Raw genomic sequence first — 19162 nt, forward strand, 5'->3', positions numbered from 1 at the left:
TTCTCACCCTAACCACACTCAAACATGCACAGGACCATTTTTCAATGCGGCTGCTCTGGACCTGTGTGAACTGGTTACATTGAGAGCCGGTCATACTCACATGTCCTGTGAATTGGATGCAGACAAAAAAAGCATCCAATTTGCACATATTTGAACCCAGCCTCAAAGTGAAATCGTTTTATGAAATAATATGCCTGAGGGATACCTTGACTTTGCCTGTGAAATAGCACATCTTAGCAATGTATGCACCCTACTACAATCGATGTCTTTAACTTTCTAGCAAAATGACAGCTCTTAGGTGATTTATTCTGTTCATAAACAGAACGACCAGGGATTTCCTTAATCTATACCAGACCCCTACAGAAAGAAAACAAATGCTCCCGCAAAGTAGACTGATGTGTTTCAAGGGAGGCCCCTCTTCCTCAGAGCTCTGAGAAAGAGGGACCATCCTCGAAATGCATCAGCCTACTTTGGACTTTTTCATCCCACCCAAGTCTACTTGCCAGCAGATCCTGCTAGATGAGACCAAATATGGACTTTGCATTATCTGCTTGATTTTATCACTCATTTCTAAATACATTTTTTTATTTTTAATACATTTCAATGTTGCAAAGGTAATGCGCAAGGCTGGTGCACCCCCTCTGTCCTTATATCAGACCCCTATCTTAGATAAGGGTCCCATACAAATGTTAATGATGGACATTCACTCCACACAGAAAATGGCATGGGGTTCCCCCTAATTCTTATCAAGCCTTTGAGGTCTGGTATACATTTCAAAGGTATCCCAAGAAAAAAAAACTAAAACTGGTGTAACGTCCTCTGAAAAATCCATATTAAGCCCTTATCTGTGCATATAACCTGGCAGGCCAGGAATAGAGATGGCAAGCATGAGGCACCCCCATCCTAGACCATGCATGTGTGTATGGAAATATGCTCCAAATGTACACTATCTACATTTGGAGAATACATCCATGTATGTGTGAGCAATTTAGGCAACTCCATTACAAAAACACATACAGCCGCATTTTCTAATGCATCTTAATGAGTGGATGTATGTGGCAGCCGAGGGTCCTAGGAGAGAAATTAAACAGGCTTTGTTTTTTTACGAAACCTCTTGACAGAAATGTGTGCAAAAAATCTATTAAATAAATTAATAAGGCCAGCTCAAGAGAAAATAAATATACAACAATGTATAGGTGAATTCACCAATAAAACAAGAATGGTAAATAAAATATGCAGGAGAAAGAAGATAGAAGGAGAGAACTGGAAATGTTCCAGAGAAGAACATTGTTTGAAAGAAAGAAGTTAGAAATCTGTTCAAAGAGATTAGTGTAGTAAGGAAAGTGTTCCAACTGTGAATGACAATGTGTAGGATAAAAATGGAAACTTAACTAAAAATGAAGAATGAATGATGTGGGACTGAATACTTTGAAGAACACAAGTAAATGTAAAATCAAACAATGAAAATCAAAAATCCTATTTTATGGTCCACAGACAGAATTGGATGTGCCATCACACAAAGAAACAGAACCAACCATCCAACAATTGAAAAAGAATAAAGCACGAGGAAAGGATGGTATGAGTTCAAAACTGATAAAACAAGGAGGGCAGATTTTATGACAGTAGAAAAAATATTGTGATAAAGGAGGAAAAATTGCCAGAAAATGGATACAGGGAATAATTTGCCCTATCCTTAGTGAAGAAGATAGCACAACATGTAGAATTATCCTAGTCTCTGATTTTCTTGTTTCATGTGATTCTGGAAAAATGTAGGAAGTATAATATCATATTTTGTTAACTCTTTACTAGTTAAAACACAAAATGATTCAGGAAAGGAAGGGCAATATATGGTCAAGTGTGGATATGTGAGGAAGCTTGCATTACTCCATATAAAAATTGTTGTATGTTTTATAGGGAGAGGAATGCAGGCTCACATGTCCTTGGTTCATATGAACCCCTTGTTTTGGAATATTCCTTTGCAATAATGATATATAGTTGTTTTCTGCAGCTTCCTTATAATGCAGGAAAAATAATGTAAAATATGTTATCATTATGGTTATACAGGATTTATATTGTGCCAATGCTTTACAACATTGGAGAAGACAGTACAATTTCAATACAGGAGGAATCAGAGGGCCCTGTTCGTTAGAGTTTACAATCTAGAAGGGAGGGTCAAGTGGATCAAAGAGTAGTATCTGTGGGGGATGATCAGATGGACAAAATGAAAATACAGTTGTTAGGTGTGGGTGAAGAGAAGGGCTTTCAGGGATTGTCTAAAAGCTAAGAGTAGGAGATAATCGGACAGATTGGGGTAAGGAGTTACATAGGCTTGGAGAGGCTCTGGAAAAGTCCTGGAGGCGAGCATGGGAGGAGGTGAAGGGAGAGCTAGAGAGCAGGAGGTCTTGCGGAGAATGAAGAGAACGATTAGGTTGGTATTTTGAGACATTAATTAGTTGGATTGGTGGAAGCCAGTGGAGAGATTGTCAGAGAGGAGTAGCAGACACAGAGCGATTAGCAAGGTGGATGAGTCTGGCAGCAGCATTCATGATGGATTGAAGTGATGTTGAAGGAGACGGCAATTTAAAGCTAACTCCTAAATATTCTACCTCTGTATTCCATTGCTCAATGTCAGCAGACCAATCCCCCTCCTCCCTCTTCAGTTAAGGTTTCCTGCATGGTGAGAAGATCAGAAATCAAATCAGCTAGATTCATTTTTGAATCTATAGCCATGTCAACCAAAAACTTCTCACTATCTACAATCAAATATTCAGTTATCATTCCACCTAATTCTAAGTTGTTATCATGGACAAGGGGGTATTTCTTACTTCATTTTTTTTAAACAATGCAAAAAAGTATATATAGAATCATTTTCAGTTTGTAATGCATATGTTGTCATTTAGAAGAAGTGTTAATGAGGCAAGGGACACACTAGAGATCTATTTTTTAATGACTTTAGGGTTGTTTGACCCAAACTGTTCTCCCCTTCACGCCAAACATTAATAATTTTTCTAAAACCATAAAAATATTTATTGATTTATTTCAAGTCAGTAAGAGATCATAGACCTATAACTGGAAAAACAATAAAACCATGGCCATTATCATCTCTGCATTGAGTTTCTGTTACAGACTTACCATTGCACAGAGAGCGTCTCTTTCTGAGAAAGCTAGCTAGAAAAAACATTTACTCCTGTACCCAAGTAAACCATGATATTTCAACTATCAAGAAGTTAAGGGATTATTTTTTTTTATATATATATATATATATATATATATATATATATATATATATATATATATATAGGGCTTTTTTTCAGGGGGAACTTGGGGGAACTCAGTTCCACCACCTTTGGCTCAGACCCTTTGGTGCCTGCTCAACACAATCACTTGTAAACACAGAAGTCTGGTTTCTGTGTTTACAAGTGACAGCTTTGTAACTCCCTGAACTCTGCACTCTGTATGTAATGCAATTCTGGTATTTAATGCCCCTTTAAGACCCTTCTACTGTTTGTGAAATCTGAACGGGTCGTGGTTGAGTTCCTGCACCTATTTTCTGAGAAAAAAAGCTCTGTATATATATATATATATATATATATATATATATGTATATATATATATATATTGTAAGATTGAGGTGATCAGACTCCAGCAGTAGGTGCATTTTCCAGTGAGTACGCCAGTCCAGAACTGAGTTTTTAAGGGCCTGGTAGCCCACTCTTATTTAAACACAATTTCACAAATACAACAGTATTTCAGCATCTTGCATACTCAACAGTTCAGCCTCCTGGCTTTCATATTTGCCATCCGGCTGTTTCAGGCCTTTAGCCTAGGCCTAGGTTCTGTTCCTCAGAACAAACAGTTTCCTAGGGATAAGCTCAAACCTAGCTTTCTCCTGATAAGCGTCTTGCTGCTCAATCATCAAACGACATCTGCCTCCTGCAGACATGCATGCTCTAGCTGCACCCATGCAGCATCTCTGACTCCTCTCAAAGGGTTGGGAATCCACCTGATTCCCAGGAACAGACTTCCTATCTGTTGGGTGGGGCTCTGAGCCATGTCAGGTCAGAACTAAAAAGCCCAAGACACAGCTGTGCAATTAATGTGTCTTTCTCTTCAAAATCTGGCATAAACCAGCAATCTTTCACATAGCACAGAGTCCCACCATCACAATATATATATATATATATATATATATATATATATATATATATATATATATATATATATAGATAGATAGATAGATAGATAGATAGATAGATAGATAGATAGATAGATAGATAGAGAGAGAGAGAGAGAGAGAGAGATAGATAGATAGATAGATAGATAGATAGATAGATAGGCCCGGATTCATGTAGATCGGCGCATCTTTGTGCCGGCGTAGCGCATCTCATATGCGCTTTGCTGACGTAACTCTGAGAGGCAAGAGCAGTATTCACAAAGCACTCGCTCCCTACGCTGTGCCAGCGTAACGTAAATTGTCTGGCATAAGCCCGCCTAATTCAAAGTAGGAAGGTAGTGGGCGTGATACATTTAAATTAACCGTGACCCCATGTAAAAGAAGGGCCGAACGAACGGCGCATGCGCGCTCATGCTCAGAATCACGTCGCATATACTCCCTAAGATACGACAACTCAATGCCTACGACGCCCAGCCCCATTCACGTACGACTTATGTAAACGACGTAAAATACGATGGCTGTTTCCTGGTCCGTACCCTAACATGACTTACACCTGCTTTATGTGGAATAACTTAACGTCGGACGTACGCCTTACGTAAACAGCGTAGAATCGGCGTATCTCGGTCATTTGCATATTCGACGCGTAAATCAATGGAATCGCCCCTTGTGGCCAGCGTAAATATGCGCCCAAGATACGACAGCGTAGGAGACTTACGTCGGTCGGATGGAGCCAAAATTCAGGCGTATCTTATTTCAAGCATCAGGCGCATAGATACGACGGCGCATCAGTGCACTTACGCGGCGTATCAGAAGATACGTCGGCGTAAGTGCTTTCTGAATCCGGCTAAAATATAGATAGATAGATACTGTAGATAGATAGATAGATAGATAGATAGATAGATAGATAGATAGATAGATAGATAGATAGATAGATAGATAGATAGATAGATAGATAGATAGATAGATAAATAGTATTTCCCCTTGTAATAAATACCATTAATTCCAATATATGATATGGAAGCTGATTTCAACTTTTTGGCTATATGTTTGCTATGGTAATTGTATAAGCCTTAGGAATTTGAATACGTTTTGTGTCATCTAACAACTGTTACATCTTAGCACATCTGTGTAGAAACTTTGATCACTAGATTAATTAGTCAGTCACACTCTGTCTTTCTAAATGTATCTTTTTAAAACTGAAGCATAGGGGAATACACATGTAACCCTTTTATCTAGCCTTAAACAATGCTTTATGGATGAGGGCAGACCAGAATATTAAAGCTGTTAAAAATGATGTAGAGTATTCCAATGTAGCCACCATATCAATGCTTTTCTTTTTTTTCTATGCTTATCTTTCACTCAACATATTTTCTTTAGTTTTCAACCATTTTCATTTCAATTTTTTTTTTTGCTTCAGCAGCACTTAGAATATGTGAAGCTTACAGAAAAGGAAGATAACTGAAATTACTGCCGGATGAAGAAGCCTTCTGCTTTGAGAGCTTGTTTGGATTTTACCTACACAAATAATATCATGTTTGTCTGATCTGTTTATATTTGTAACAAAGAGCTGTATATGTTTGAATGCCCTTCCCAACTTAGTATGACTGAATACTTTTAGGGGTAAAAATGATCAGCCAGGCTACATAATTTTTCCTAAGCACTATTGTCAGGGCTGGATTCCTGACAAGGTCACCGGGGCCAGGCCTCAGGGTGGCAGTGGGTGCAGGGGCGGCGCCCACAGGCAGATCTAGGGGAAGTTAGTTGCGGGTGAGTGTGCAGGTGGCGTGGTGGTTGAGCCGGTGGCTGGCTTGGAGTACAAGCGACTGTGCGGGTGGCACGGTGGGTGAGCCGCTGGGCTGCCTGTCCGCTCGAACAGGCACACCGACTGTGCGAGCGGAGGCGGCTCGGCGGGCGGGTGAGAGAGACAGGAAGCTGCTGGCTGGGGGGCTCGGTGGGTGGACTGGCCAATCAGCAGGTGTCGGAGCTGAGAGATGACATCATCTCTCACCGCCCGGAACCCACCCTGCATCCCGGCAGTTCCACCCTCACTCACTGTGCAGGCAGCAGAGAGATTACTTCATCTCTCTGCTGCCTGACTCCAGGACACAGGAAGTGACAATCCCCATTCCCCACCTAAGCAGGAAAGTGACAATCTGCAAGGTGTGGCAGGTGATGTGAAAAGTGGACAATGCGCAAGGTGTGGCAGGTGACATGACAAGTGGACAATCCGCAAGATGTGGCAGGTGACGTGGCAAGTGACAATCCACAAGGTGTGGCAGGTGACATGGCAATTGACAATCTGCAACGTGTGGTAGGTGACGTGGCAAGTGGACAATCCGCAATGTGTGGCGAGTGGACAATCCGCAACGTTTGGCAAGTGACAATCCGCAACTTGTGGCAAGTGGCAATCAGCATCTGGTGGAAGGTGACGGTGGCAAGTAACACACTCGGGCTCTCAATGATTCTGAATTATGGTGAGTTGAACTATTTCATTTTCTATAACAATGTAATAAATAGAAATAATGCGCTACAATCATCCTGACACAATAACAACCATGGTGCCGTGATGATTGACGCATCAACACCAGCCATTTCCCCCAAAAAATTGTCTGTAAAGAATCGTATTTTCTGTTGTCCCGCAGTACGAACCACAACAGGGCCGACAGGGGGCGGCATTGAAAGACCTAGCCTTGGGGCGGCAAAGGGAGTAAATTCGGGCCTGACTATTGTGTTACCCTAAGATAAGCCACCCCTTGGGTGTTACTCTCCCCCTCTTCTACAGTTTCAAACACATTGCACATTTAAAAAATGTTAACATGCCTATTGTACTATAATCTTTCTTTAACCACTTCAGCCCTGGAAGGATTTACCTTCAGCAGTGCTATAAGCTTTAAATTGTTGCATAAAAAAAGTAGTGATCTGTAAATCCAAATGGGACCAAAGTTTAAAACAAAACTTGAATGTAGCAATTCATGAGTGATTCACAAGTTGTGTTGAACTTTCGATCGCTATCACATCTATTGCTTAAACTCCCTATAGGAATTGCACTCACCAGATTCCAGATCAATGAAAGCCTCTGTGTGAGGTGGCTGGGATCACTGCCAAACGAATATCTGTCCGACCCTCACAAAATGATCAACCAGCAGAAAAACAGACACTTGTGTCCTCTGATTTACCAGGATCCAATCAGCTGAGAGTTTTTCATTATATTCGGACAAAGAAAGGGAAAAGAAAGCCTCATAGTGTAAAACTGTAAAGCTTTTATTTATCTAAAAGACCCCCTTCCCTTAATACATTAAGCGATGAGAAGATCCATCTGTCCAGAGCGCAGCAGGCGAGCTCCTCTCTCCGCTGGACACAGCCCAGCGGAATGACGCGCTGGAGCTTTGACATTTCTTATATAGGGGAAGCGGCCACCCGTCACGTGACCCTGCCCCCTCTGACGCACCCTCGTAAGTCACTGGGAAAGACCGGGCTTTCCCAGTGACATACGAGGGTGCGGGGTCACGTGACGGGTGGCCGCTTCCCCTATATAAGAAATGTCAAAGCTCCAGCGTGTCATTCCGCTGGGCTGTGTCCAGCGGAGAGTGGAGCTCGCCTGCTGCGCTCTGAATGGATGGATCTTCTCATCGCTGGACCGGACCGCTGATCACCCGTCGCTGGAGAGATCATCCATCGCTGGATAGAAGACAACGTTGGAGCAGGGAGCCGCATCGAGAGTGGATTACCACCGCTGGATTTTTTTTTTATTAATAAAGGAATTTTTCTACGGTGTCTGTGTGTTTTTTTTAACTATTTACACTTCCTTCGTGAAATGGTAGAGGTACAGTGTACCCCATTACCAAGGGTTGAGGCCCTTGTCCCCATCAACATGTTGAGGGCATGTGGCCTGGTACGGTTCAGGAGAGGGGGGCTGCACTCTGTCCCCCCTCTTTTCTGCGGCCGGCCAGGTTAACGTGCTCGGATAAGGGTCTGGTGTGGATTTTTGGGGGAACTCCACGCCATTTTTTTTTAAATTTGGGGTGGAGTTCCCCTTAAAATCCACACCAGACCTGAAGGGTCTGGTATGGATATTTGGGGGGAACCCCACGTCATTTTTTTTTTAATTGATGGTGGGGTTCCCCTTAATATCCATATCAGACCTGAAGGGCCTGTTAATGGAATTTGGGGGGACCCCCACGTTTTTTTTTTTTAATGAATGAATCATCTCTGAATTGTCAGAGCCGACAATTCATTAGAGCCGCAAAACCGGTTTTAAATGCTTTTTTTTCTTTCAGAAATGACACTTTGTGCAGGGACAGTTCTATGTACGGGAAACATGCGCTTTTTAACATGCTGACTTTACACCCCCCCCTAGGTACGAAATTTAAAGTAATATTAAAACTTTTTTTGCATTGATACATGTTTCCTGGGACAGGACCCAGGTCCCCAAACACTTTTTAGGACAATAACTTGCATATTAGCCTTTAAAATTAGCACTTTAGATTTCAAATGTTTGAGTCCCATAGACTTTAACGGGGTTCTAAAGTTCACACGAACATTTGGTGTGTTCGCAAGTTCTGATGCGAACCGAACAGGGGGGTGTTCGGCTCATCCTTATTTGTAAGTTTAATGTATTCAGGGAAGGGCGTCTTTTAGATAAATAAAAGCTTTACAGTTTTACACTATGAGGCTTCCTTTTCCCTTTCTTTGTCCGAATATAATGAAAAAACTCTCAGCTGATTGGATCCTGATAAATCAGAGGACACAAGTGTCTGTTTTCCTGCTGGCTGATCATTTTCTGAGGGTCGGACGGATATTCGTTTGGCAGTGATCCCAGCCACCTCACACAGAGGCTTTCATTGATCTGGAATCTGGTGAGTGCAATTCCTATAGGGAGTTTAAGCAATAGATGTGATAGCGATCGAAAGTTCAACACAACTTGTGAATCACTCATGAATTGCATATTAGCCTTTAAAATTAATACTTTAGGTTTCTCCCATAGACTTTAACAGGGTGTTCCGCGGCTTTTCGAATTTGCCGCGAACATCCCTAATGGTTCGTTGTTCGCCGAACAACAAATGTTTGAAAAAGGGATGCAATAAACTAGTAGCATGGTACATTCGGTTCTGTTAGTCTTACCACCTATCGGAGAGCTGTGATCGTCCATGGTGGTTCCCAGGATGAAATCAGAGCCGATGACCAGTAGGTATACTACATGGCTTGCTAAATTGTTTATCAGCTCTGGTTTCTTCCCGTCACATCAGCATCAAGTGCTTGGTAGCTGGTGATCCAAGATTGATTTTTTATGAATGTGAGCCTATGAACAGAGTCTGTGGACAGGCGCACTCCGTGATCGGTTACAAACCCTCCAGCAGCACTGAATGTGGGTTCAGAAAGAAAGCTGGATGCAGGACAGGACAGTAGCTCAATTGCATATTGAGAAAGCTCTGGCCAGTGGTCCATCCTCAAGACCCAGTAACCCAGGGCATGCTCTGTTGGAAAAGTCTCCAAGTCTGATATTGCCCCTATACATTCCTGCACCATGTAATGCAGACACTGGCGATGGTTGCTGGAACAATCAGACCTTGGCGCTGAGGACTGAAGGCATCGGTCAGCTGGCCACCTTCTCCACCGCTCCTTCTGTGACTGAATGAAGCCTCAGCAACACGTTGTCCAGCACCAGGAAATTTTAACCTTCCAGGCTCTGGAAACGCATTGCACAAATCTTTCTTCAAGCCCTTTTGAAGATGTTTCAACCTCTGCAAAGGCTGGATATGTTTTGCAACCTTACCCTTGTAACGTGGATCAAGAAGGGTTACCAGCCAGTAATGATCCCTTTTCTTGATACCACGAATCCTAGGGTCCTTTCGCAGGCTTTGCAGGATCAGGGAGGCCATGCAGCATAAGTTAACAGAGGCATTCGATCCTGAGTCCTCTGGGTCATTAAGGATCACAAGATCCGCAACCACCTCCTCCCAGCCATGTTTAATTCCATGGGTTTCTGGGGACTGAAAATGATCCCTTGAAGACTGCAGCTGGGTGTTATCCTCCACCTCCATGCTGACACAATCCTCCTCCTCTTATCCTGTGTGTTCGACAGGCCCACAGGACCATGAGTCAGCGGTAATATGCACCTTACTGCTGACCGCCCTGTCCAACAAGGCCAAGACATTGCCTTCCACATACCGATAGAGAGCCGTAATGTCCTTCCGTGAAAATAAATGGCGTTTGGGAACCTGCCACTGAGGTACCACGCATTCCACAAATTCATGAAAGGGGGCATCGTCTACCAGCTGAAAAGGCAGCAGTTGCAGTGCTAGCAATTTGGCCAAGCTAGCATTCAGACTCTGAGCATGTGGATGGCTGGGACCGAATTTCTTTCTACGGTTTAGCAACTGGTGTAGGAAAATTTGCCTGCTAAAATTGTGTGGTGGTGTACCGCTAGCAGATTGGCCGCAAGTACTTGTGACACCTATTGCTACGCCTACATTCCTCTCAGTGCAGGTTTCTGAGAGGACTGGAGGAATAGTGGGGTTGGAGATCCCAGATGAGGAGCAAGGAGAAGTTCGCATTGTTCTTTGATGTGGGTATTTCAAGTGCTCTTGCCAACGGACTGCATAGGGGGGTTGTCATATGTCGGGTCAAGCATGTGGTGCCCAAGCGGCTGCTGTTTAGGCCATGCTTGATCCACTTCAGACATAGGTTGCAAGCAGCAACGGTGCAATTTGCTGCACACGTGTCAAAAAAAGCCCACACCAAAGAACTTTTCAAAATAATAGGGGAGTCAGCAGCGCCCTGCACCAGCTTAGCTCTGCGGTGTGATGTAATAGGGTGGATGCCCTTAAGCTGCACCCTGGAGGGCATCCTGCCTCATTGGAGATGTGCCTCCTCCTCCTCATCCTCCTCTCTTCTATCAGGCACCCAAGTACAGTCAATGACCACATTATCCCCTTCCTGCTTGTCACTGGCAGTATGCTGCAGCTGGGGGAACATGACTGGCACCCCCTCTCTCTAGGCTCATGTTACTCCCTTCCTCAACCTGGGTAACATCATCAGAGCCTTCAAATCACTGCGCATCCTCCAGCAGCATGTATTTGACACTGTGTTCGAATAGTTCAGGGGACTCTTATGTGCATTATGGTGGGGCTAGGGAAGGAGTAACTATTTACAAGGAGCCAATGGAAGAGGCCGCTTTGGCAGCTGAATTGGCAGGCAAACTACTCTGAGCCTTGGTGACAGAGGATTGAGGAGGATGAGAATGGCTTTGTTATCAATTCCATCAACTCTTATGCATGTTGTGGCTCAATAACACTGCCAGCAGCAGAAAAAAAGGACAAGCGTGCCCCACGGCCATGTGCAGAGGATGCACTGTGTCCACGACCAGTACTGTTGCCTGTAGACACAGAGTCTACTTGCCCTCTTTTAGTGGCATGTGTGCGTCTGCCTCTCCTTGGTGGCCTTCCGGACATGCTGTAAATTTTGTTTTGCAACACCCCACTACACTGTATTGTGTACCGTGTACACCACCAGAAAAGTAGTAGCAACTGCACTAGGGGTGCACTGTCTTGTGTTCTGTGTACACCACCAGAAAAGTTGTAACAACTGCACTAGGGGTGCACTGTCTTGTGTACTGTGTACACCACCAGAAAAGTTGTAGCAACTGCACTACAGGTGCACTTTATTGTGTAAACCACCAGAAGTGTAATAGCAACTACATCTGCACTGTCTTGTGTACTGTGTACACCACCAGAAAAGTAGTAGCAACTGCACTAGGGGTGCACTGTCTTGTGTACTGTATACAACGCTGTATCCTGGCCTAGGCCAACAAGGCCCAGGCCTAGGGCAGCACTTTGTGGGGGGGCAGCACTGAAAGAGTCCCCGCCAGCTTACGCTACACTGTTAGTGTAGCGCCAGTCTTATGGGGCAGACTGGGCTGAGAGGCAAATTAGTCTAGCGCCCCCATAAAACTGGACTGCTTCCAGTATGCAAGCGGCCGGCATTCCGCAACTGTTGGGGGGGCGCTGCTTCTAATTTTGACTGTCATCATCCTGGACCACAAACCTTCCTCACTGTGCTATATGTTTCTGCTGCACCATTAGCTTTGTTATATTTTAGTCCTCTCCATAAAATTATCAGAAATTATTGCTTAAAGTAGAACTCTAGGCACCACTTTTTTTTCATTTTGGATAGAGTAAGGGAGGGTTATAGCCCCTGTCAGTTTATTTTTTACCATCCCTGTCACATTACAGAGATTTCCCTTCACTTCCTGCCCCATATCCAAACAGGAAGTTAAAGGAAATGTATGCAAATTAAGGGAATTCATTGCCCCCCCCCCCCCAGGCCCCCAGAACTACTCAGATTTCAGGGCAGGTCTTAAACAGCAAGGGACATGGCCTTGGCAAAAAAAAGGGTGGGTCATATTTAAATTAGGGGGTGCATGAGTTTAGTCAGGCCTAGGGCAGCACAAAACCTAAATACACTACTGACTGTGTACACCACGAGGAAAAGTTGTAGCAACTGCACTACGGGTGCACTATATTGTGTACGCCACCAGAAGTGTAATAGCAACTATAGGCTACACTGAGTATATATATATATATATATATATATATATATATATATATATATATATATATATATATATATATATATATATATATATATATATATATATATATATATATATATATATATATTAAATACACTGCAGCTGAGCTAACTGAATAACCTGCCTGCCTGCTCAATCTAAATCACACTATTTCTCCATCCAAGCCAACAACACACTACACAAGGCCGACGTGCAGATAGCCTTATATAGTGTGGGGCATGAACTTAGTCCCCCTGAGCCATGATTATGGCTCTCTTAGCAGAGGGCGCTGGGATTGGCCAAAGCATGCAGGTCATGGTGCATGCTTTGGCCAATAATCATACAGCAATGCACTGCGATCTCGCCATGCATTATGGGGAGTTCCGCCCTGCTTGAATTTTCCTCGAACACCCCATAATGTTCATTTTTTGACGAACGGGCGAACACCTGATGTTCGAATGGAACCTATGTTGGACCCGAACATCAAGCTCATTCCTAATGAGTATATATATATATATATATATATATATATAAAGAGTTACTTCCAAAATATATGGTCAAAGCCATAGAAATGTAGGCAGGGATACTAAAGAAGGAAAGAAGATTAGAATTTGAAGTCAATGGGGTCAATTCACAAAGCTTTTTTTGCCGATACCGGTCGTTATGTAAACGATTTCACACGTTATTGAATCAAGTCCAATTCACTAAACGATTTAACGCTTGTAAAAATCATCAAATAACGTTTCACTACACAGAACCGATATTTTTAGTTTTGAGTCGTTATTGAACGTATTGATCGTTGTTTTAACGACTCAAATCGTTAAATATGTACAGAAGTGCAATTCACAAAGGTTTTTTAGACAATTAACGATCGCTAAGCAATCGTTAAATAAGCACCTCCCTGAGGGTGGCGTTATGACATTTCCCAGGCGGTATATCATTTGTTGAGAGGAATTTTTTGGCGGTTTTGGCTTGTGGTAAATTTTGTTACGAGTTTTGTGCAAGATGGAACCATTTGGATGTGCTCTATTTGAACTGAAACTGATCCAGAGGCGAAGAAGGACACGTCAGAATGTCGTTCAGATAGAGAAACGTGTATTTCGTTCACGTACCTTTTTGGATCAATTTTCTGAAACCCAGGTGATAGCCAAATTCAGATTATCCTCTCCCATGATATATTCCCTGTATGATGAAATACACTTGGCCCTAGAAACACGCACGCGGAGAAGTAATGCAGTACCAGGTCTTGTGCGTTTTTTGGCAGTACTTCATTTTCTAGGAAAGGCCTCATACCAACATGTCAGTGGTGAGATTGTTGGCATCTCACAACCCAGTTTTTCCCGCTGCTTGGTCGAGGTCCTGCAAGCACTGCGACAACTTGCTCCAAAATACATTCATATGGGCAAGTCACGTGAAGAGCGGGATCAAATAAAACGTGGTTTTTTTGACCTAGCAGGAATGCCCAATGTCATTGGGGCAATAGACTGCACCCATGTGCCATTATGTCCCCCATCAGAACAGGAGCACATCTACCGAAACCGTAAGGCTTACCATTCCCTCAACATCCAGGTGATCTGTGATTCGAACCTCATAATCCGTGATGTTGTCACCGGCTTTCCAGGATCCTGTCATGATGCCCATATATTGCGCCAATCGGGAATATATGATACTCTGGACAAGGACTTAGAAAATAATGGATGGCTGCTGGGTAAGTGTGCTCCACTGTTTATTTTATGGTGTGTTTTCCAGTTATAAATGCGTATTTATTTTTTTATTCCATACTAGACTGACATTAGTGCTATATCAGTAACATGACAGCTCAACAGCTTTACATTAATCAGTATTTCAAAAACATGTAATAATAAACTCAGAATTTAAATGTCCAAAATACTTTCAAGTACTTTTTAGTTAGCTATCACCTGGTTCAAGGTCCACAAATCTTTCCTTTCTCATGTGAGGTGTATTGTTGTTCCACATGTTCCGTGTGCACTGAAAAGTAGTCACTACTTCAAGCTTGCTTAAGTGATGTATTACACTATCATATTAAGACATCACATGAGAGAGCTAGGAACTACTTATCAAAACACACATGACCAAGGTGTGCCAAAGAAGCCACCCACCAGAATTAAGTACAGTACCTATATGTAAATGATTGCAGCATAAGATGCAACAATTGTGTCAGTAGTTGATTTACTTGAATGTATAGTTAATATTTAAATCTGGGAGTTCAACACTATCCCTTCGGTTAACCCCCCAATATGCATAACATCAAGCAGCACTACCAAGCACAACAATCACCCCCCCCCCATTGTGCATATGTATTGTACATGAAACAGACATGTCCCTCTGGTTCTCCGTTATAGTCCCATACGAGGTCTGCACTATAGTATTGAAATATTTATGACAGGCAGACTTTTCCTCCAGCATTTTTTTTTTTGAATAACATTCACATGCACTACAGTAATCATGGCCCACAACTGTGGTATGCTGTTGTGTTGTGAGTTAAGTACCATTAATGCTCAATCAAAAGTACAAATCCAGAACCTTGCCCCCACAAATAATTTTAAAATGTGCTTTATTAGACGTATGTTATCCATATGTGACTAACAATGGAAAATTTTCTAAAATGACCACACAATTGGCCACTACATCATGTGATTTAGCATGATTTCTTCTATAATTACAAATAAATTTATATTGTTTTAAAATTTATAGGAGATGCTGGTTACCCCTGTCTACCATGGCTCTTAACACCAATCAACAGGCCATCCTCTCCTGCAGAAGCAGCTTACAATGTTGCTCATACAAAAACAAGAGTGGTGATCGAAAGATGCTTTGGTGTCCTAAAGAGCCGTTTCCGATGCATGTCCTTGTCTGGTGGATTCCTACAGTATTCCCCCAGTAAGGTAGCTGATATGTTCCTAGCATGCAGCATTCTCCATAACATTGCAAGGCATGGTGGACTACAAGAGGAACTAGACACCACAGTGGAGGATGACATGCCCACAATTCCAGTGGAAAATGATCAAAGGGGAAACACAGCAAGAAGTAAACTGATTACAAACTATTTTTCAGGTAATAAACCACCGTAACATGGTTTTAATTTTCCAAACATCATCAGAAATGATCACAAACTTGCATTATTAAGTTGAAGAGACAGACATGCTGTAAAATGAATTATTTGGGCTGATCTTGTTTATCAATGTAAAATCTTAACCAATGATGTTTTTTTTATTATTTCAGGTTAACTCAACTCTAAAAACTTTGGAGAACTATAATAAAATTAAGACAAGAGTACAAAAATTGCAAAAAAATGAGTCTTTATTTTGTTTTTGTATTTTCACTTTGTTGTACTTCTTTTGCATTTATTTTTTACAACATTGAACAATAACAGTTTCAAACATGTAAAATAAAAGTTTCACTTAAAAGTCTTTTACAAAATCTAAATTGTGTTTGAATTCTTTATTGCAACAAATGTAAGTGTGGGTTATACACGCAAAAATTCTGTTCATCTGCTAATAAGTACAAACATTTTTTTGACATTAGTGAGAAGCAATAAAATAGAAGACCGAACTGTGTGCCAAAGACAGTTGAAATGCTGCAGTTGCCTGAAACCATGTCCTTGCCAGAAAGATGGTGAATGAAATGAGTGCTGTTAACTGCGTTGTGTGGGAGAGGGGAGAAATGAAATAAAACTAAAATAAATACCACCAATTGACGTAATGGCAGATGGCTATAGCCAACCTAAGGTAAAGAGAGTAAGTGACCTGTAAAGAAGCCGTTGATATGCAAACCATTAAATAACACAATAATTGAATCATAATATTATATTTTTGGTGTTATTTATTGTTTTGTATATCATCACCTTCATCACTGGTCACTTAACTCTACCTTTGGTTGCCTATAGTCATCTACCATTACCCCAAATGTTACATATATTTTAATTTCTCCTCTCCACCCCACACCGCAGTTACCATTACTCATTTCATTACTGAGAAACAATGCACGTTAGTTAAAATGTTAACTATTCCACGCAGGGCATTTGAAAGATGGAATAGCGGTTGTCTACAAATTGCAGAAACATTTTTAACCTCATTAGTCAGGAAATGATACCTACATTCCATACCAATAACATGTGGTTTCAAAAGTTACAGAAGTCAAATTACAGCCAACACAACATCAAAAATATATGGTTGGGCAAGATGGAGTATGCAACCATTTGGATGTTTGTTTTTTTAGTATGAATCAAACTACCGGCGAAAACCACACAGAGAAACATGGTCCTTGCTGTGACAACAACAATGGATGGCGCATTTTAGTCACAGAGTACAGATAAAAAACCAAGCACTTGAGTGAAAATATCAATAATTTACATCCACGTGGATAAAATATAAAAAAAAAAATTTAGATCCAATAGTGTGCCTTCCTGACGGAAGAAAAGCATGACAAACCTGTCACATTTTCTGCTGTGACAAAGGGTGTCTGTTTCAAATGCGTAGACGTGATGTTATGTGATGTATTCTCCTATTAAACGAATATGATTGATGATTTTATGTAGTGCTGATGAATTATATCTCTACTCTGTAACTTCAACTCTATTACTATTGATAGTTCACTTCTACTTTTCAACAATCCTACCACTTTTTTTGCCTTACAACAAAAAAATGGTTCTGCTTTTGAAAAAAAAATATACATGTTAAAACAAATATTTGACAATATTGTTGCACTTGCATTTCAACGTGTATATACAAACAATTATGAAAACCGTAATGATAACAGTAATGAATACTAGAACAAGCTTGATAGATAAAAATAGATTTCACATAATTCTCAACCTTTTTTGAAATGTTTTCAGAGGCTATAATGTCATAGAAAAAATCCCATATAACATTAATTGTATATCTATTGAAAATAAAATCAAAGCTACATAACTGTCTAAAGACGTTTCATTGGTCATCCAACCAGCTTGATCAATGATGGCCATTGAAACATCTAAAACTCAAATACAAACGTCATGTTGATTACACATATTTGGTACAGATCTGCAACGACATGGTCAAATGACATATTTAACTGGAAAAAGCATCTATATAGCAGTCAACTTTGGGCAATATATGACTTAACAATGTTGCGTGCTGAGTAAAAATTTAAAGAACAAATGTTTGCAAGCTCTTTAAATTCAAACTCAGTTGTGAATTATGTGAAATGTATTAAAAAAAAAAAATTGTACTTCTTATAACATTTAAATATCCTGAATAGTAAAATTATCAATAGCATCATTTTCGATAATACTTTCACAAACAAAACTGCTGTGGTTGCTGCTGGTTAGATTCCGAGCATTATGAGATTGCTCACCAGGAGATGGCAGATGTGCTTCTAAGAGTTCAGTTAGTTTGGCCATAAAGGAGAGCTTCTGCTGGCGATAGGTGTGTTGAGCTGCATTATGTTGCTCTAGGAGAATATTAGATTTGCATATGTTACTATTTAGGTTATCCAATCTCTGCATGAGCTGTTCTCTAAAATTTTGTTGTTCACTATGAAATCTATCACTCTGTTCTCTATCAAAATGGTACTGTTCCCTATCCATGTTTCGTGTCCTACAAATTGTTCTCCTGTCTCTAGGTCTGCTTAACTCTGGGGGTTCAGTAGCAACCACATCAGGAGTACCCAGGATGGGTGTATCTAAAGTTATATGGTTGGACACAGTTGGGTTTGGCATTACTTCAGAAGCATTTACATTACTAGCATTTTCATGACTAGATTCTTCTAGGAAAAGGGTGATTGATTCCTCAGGGTTGCTTGGTGGATCATCCTCCACCTGGAAGTAGACAGACGGCTGTGCATTCAAAGAGTGGTCACTTTCAATTTCTGCTTCTGACACTAACTGCCTTTTGTCAGCACCCTCTTCCAAATAAATTTAAAACAAAATGGTTAACCGGATAGCTACTGGCGATCAACATTTTTTATTAAAAAAAATTACTTAGAGAAAGATTTAAACCATTTTAAAAACATTTAAACACACACAATTGTGCACCAGTTGGTTATCTTGAAGATACAAGATGGAAGTATATGAGAACATGTTAAATGTTTGGATTTCTCACCGTTTTCATGGTGCCTCGAGGTATCAAAACCAGCCTTGATGCCAACAATGGAATCTAGATCTATGTATGGACGCAGTAACTCTTCATACTGGTGGTAAACTATTTTCTTCTCAGGGCCACCCCCTGTTGCTTTTCTTGAATTATAAGATAAATAGATGTTAGAACTAAGATCATTAATACAACAATCAAACATGCATGCCTGAAATTGGACAGAAAATTCCACAACATCAAAGTAAACATTGTTTTTAAATCAGGGCTCACAAATTTCAAGTCCTGAGCTATTAGTCTGACCATAAGAGTGTCTAACTCGCCACCAGT

The 19162-nt window shown here is 41.2% G+C and overlaps 2 protein-coding genes across 2 annotated transcripts in view; one reads left to right on the forward strand and one right to left on the reverse strand.

The window, feature by feature from the left end:
* The first annotated feature begins 13717 nt into the window (after nucleotides 1–13717).
* LOC120940838 (putative nuclease HARBI1) lies at nucleotides 13718–16190 on the forward strand. Its single transcript, XM_040353912.1, has 2 exons — nucleotides 13718–14451; nucleotides 15459–16190. The coding sequence occupies exons 1-2, from the start codon at nucleotides 13749–13751 to the stop codon at nucleotides 15833–15835; spliced, it is 1080 nt and encodes a 359-aa protein (XP_040209846.1). The 5' UTR covers nucleotides 13718–13748; the 3' UTR covers nucleotides 15836–16190.
* Nucleotides 16191–17587: 1397 nt separating this feature from the next.
* Nucleotides 17588–19162, reverse strand: part of LOC120940837 — a 4387-nt gene continuing 2812 nt past the window's right edge. The window contains exons 7-8 of the mRNA XM_040353911.1: nucleotides 18845–18978; nucleotides 17588–18194 (exon numbers count right to left, since the gene is read on the reverse strand). Of these exons, the coding sequence (XP_040209845.1) occupies nucleotides 17986–18194; nucleotides 18845–18978 (343 nt within the window). The 3' untranslated portion in view covers nucleotides 17588–17985. The remainder of the gene's footprint in view (nucleotides 18195–18844; nucleotides 18979–19162) is intronic.

Source organism: Rana temporaria, chromosome 5 (assembly GCF_905171775.1).
Source record: "Rana temporaria chromosome 5, aRanTem1.1, whole genome shotgun sequence".
NCBI lineage: Eukaryota > Metazoa > Chordata > Amphibia > Anura > Ranidae > Rana > Rana temporaria.

Coding starts and splice junctions, on each gene's coding strand:
- LOC120940838 (XM_040353912.1), top strand. CDS start 13,749: ATGGAACCATTTGGATGTGCTCTATTTGAACTGAAACTGATCCAGAGG. Junction 14,452..15,458: donor AAATAATGGATGGCTGCTGG/GTAAGTGTGCTC, acceptor TAAAATTTATAG/GAGATGCTGGTTACCCCTGT.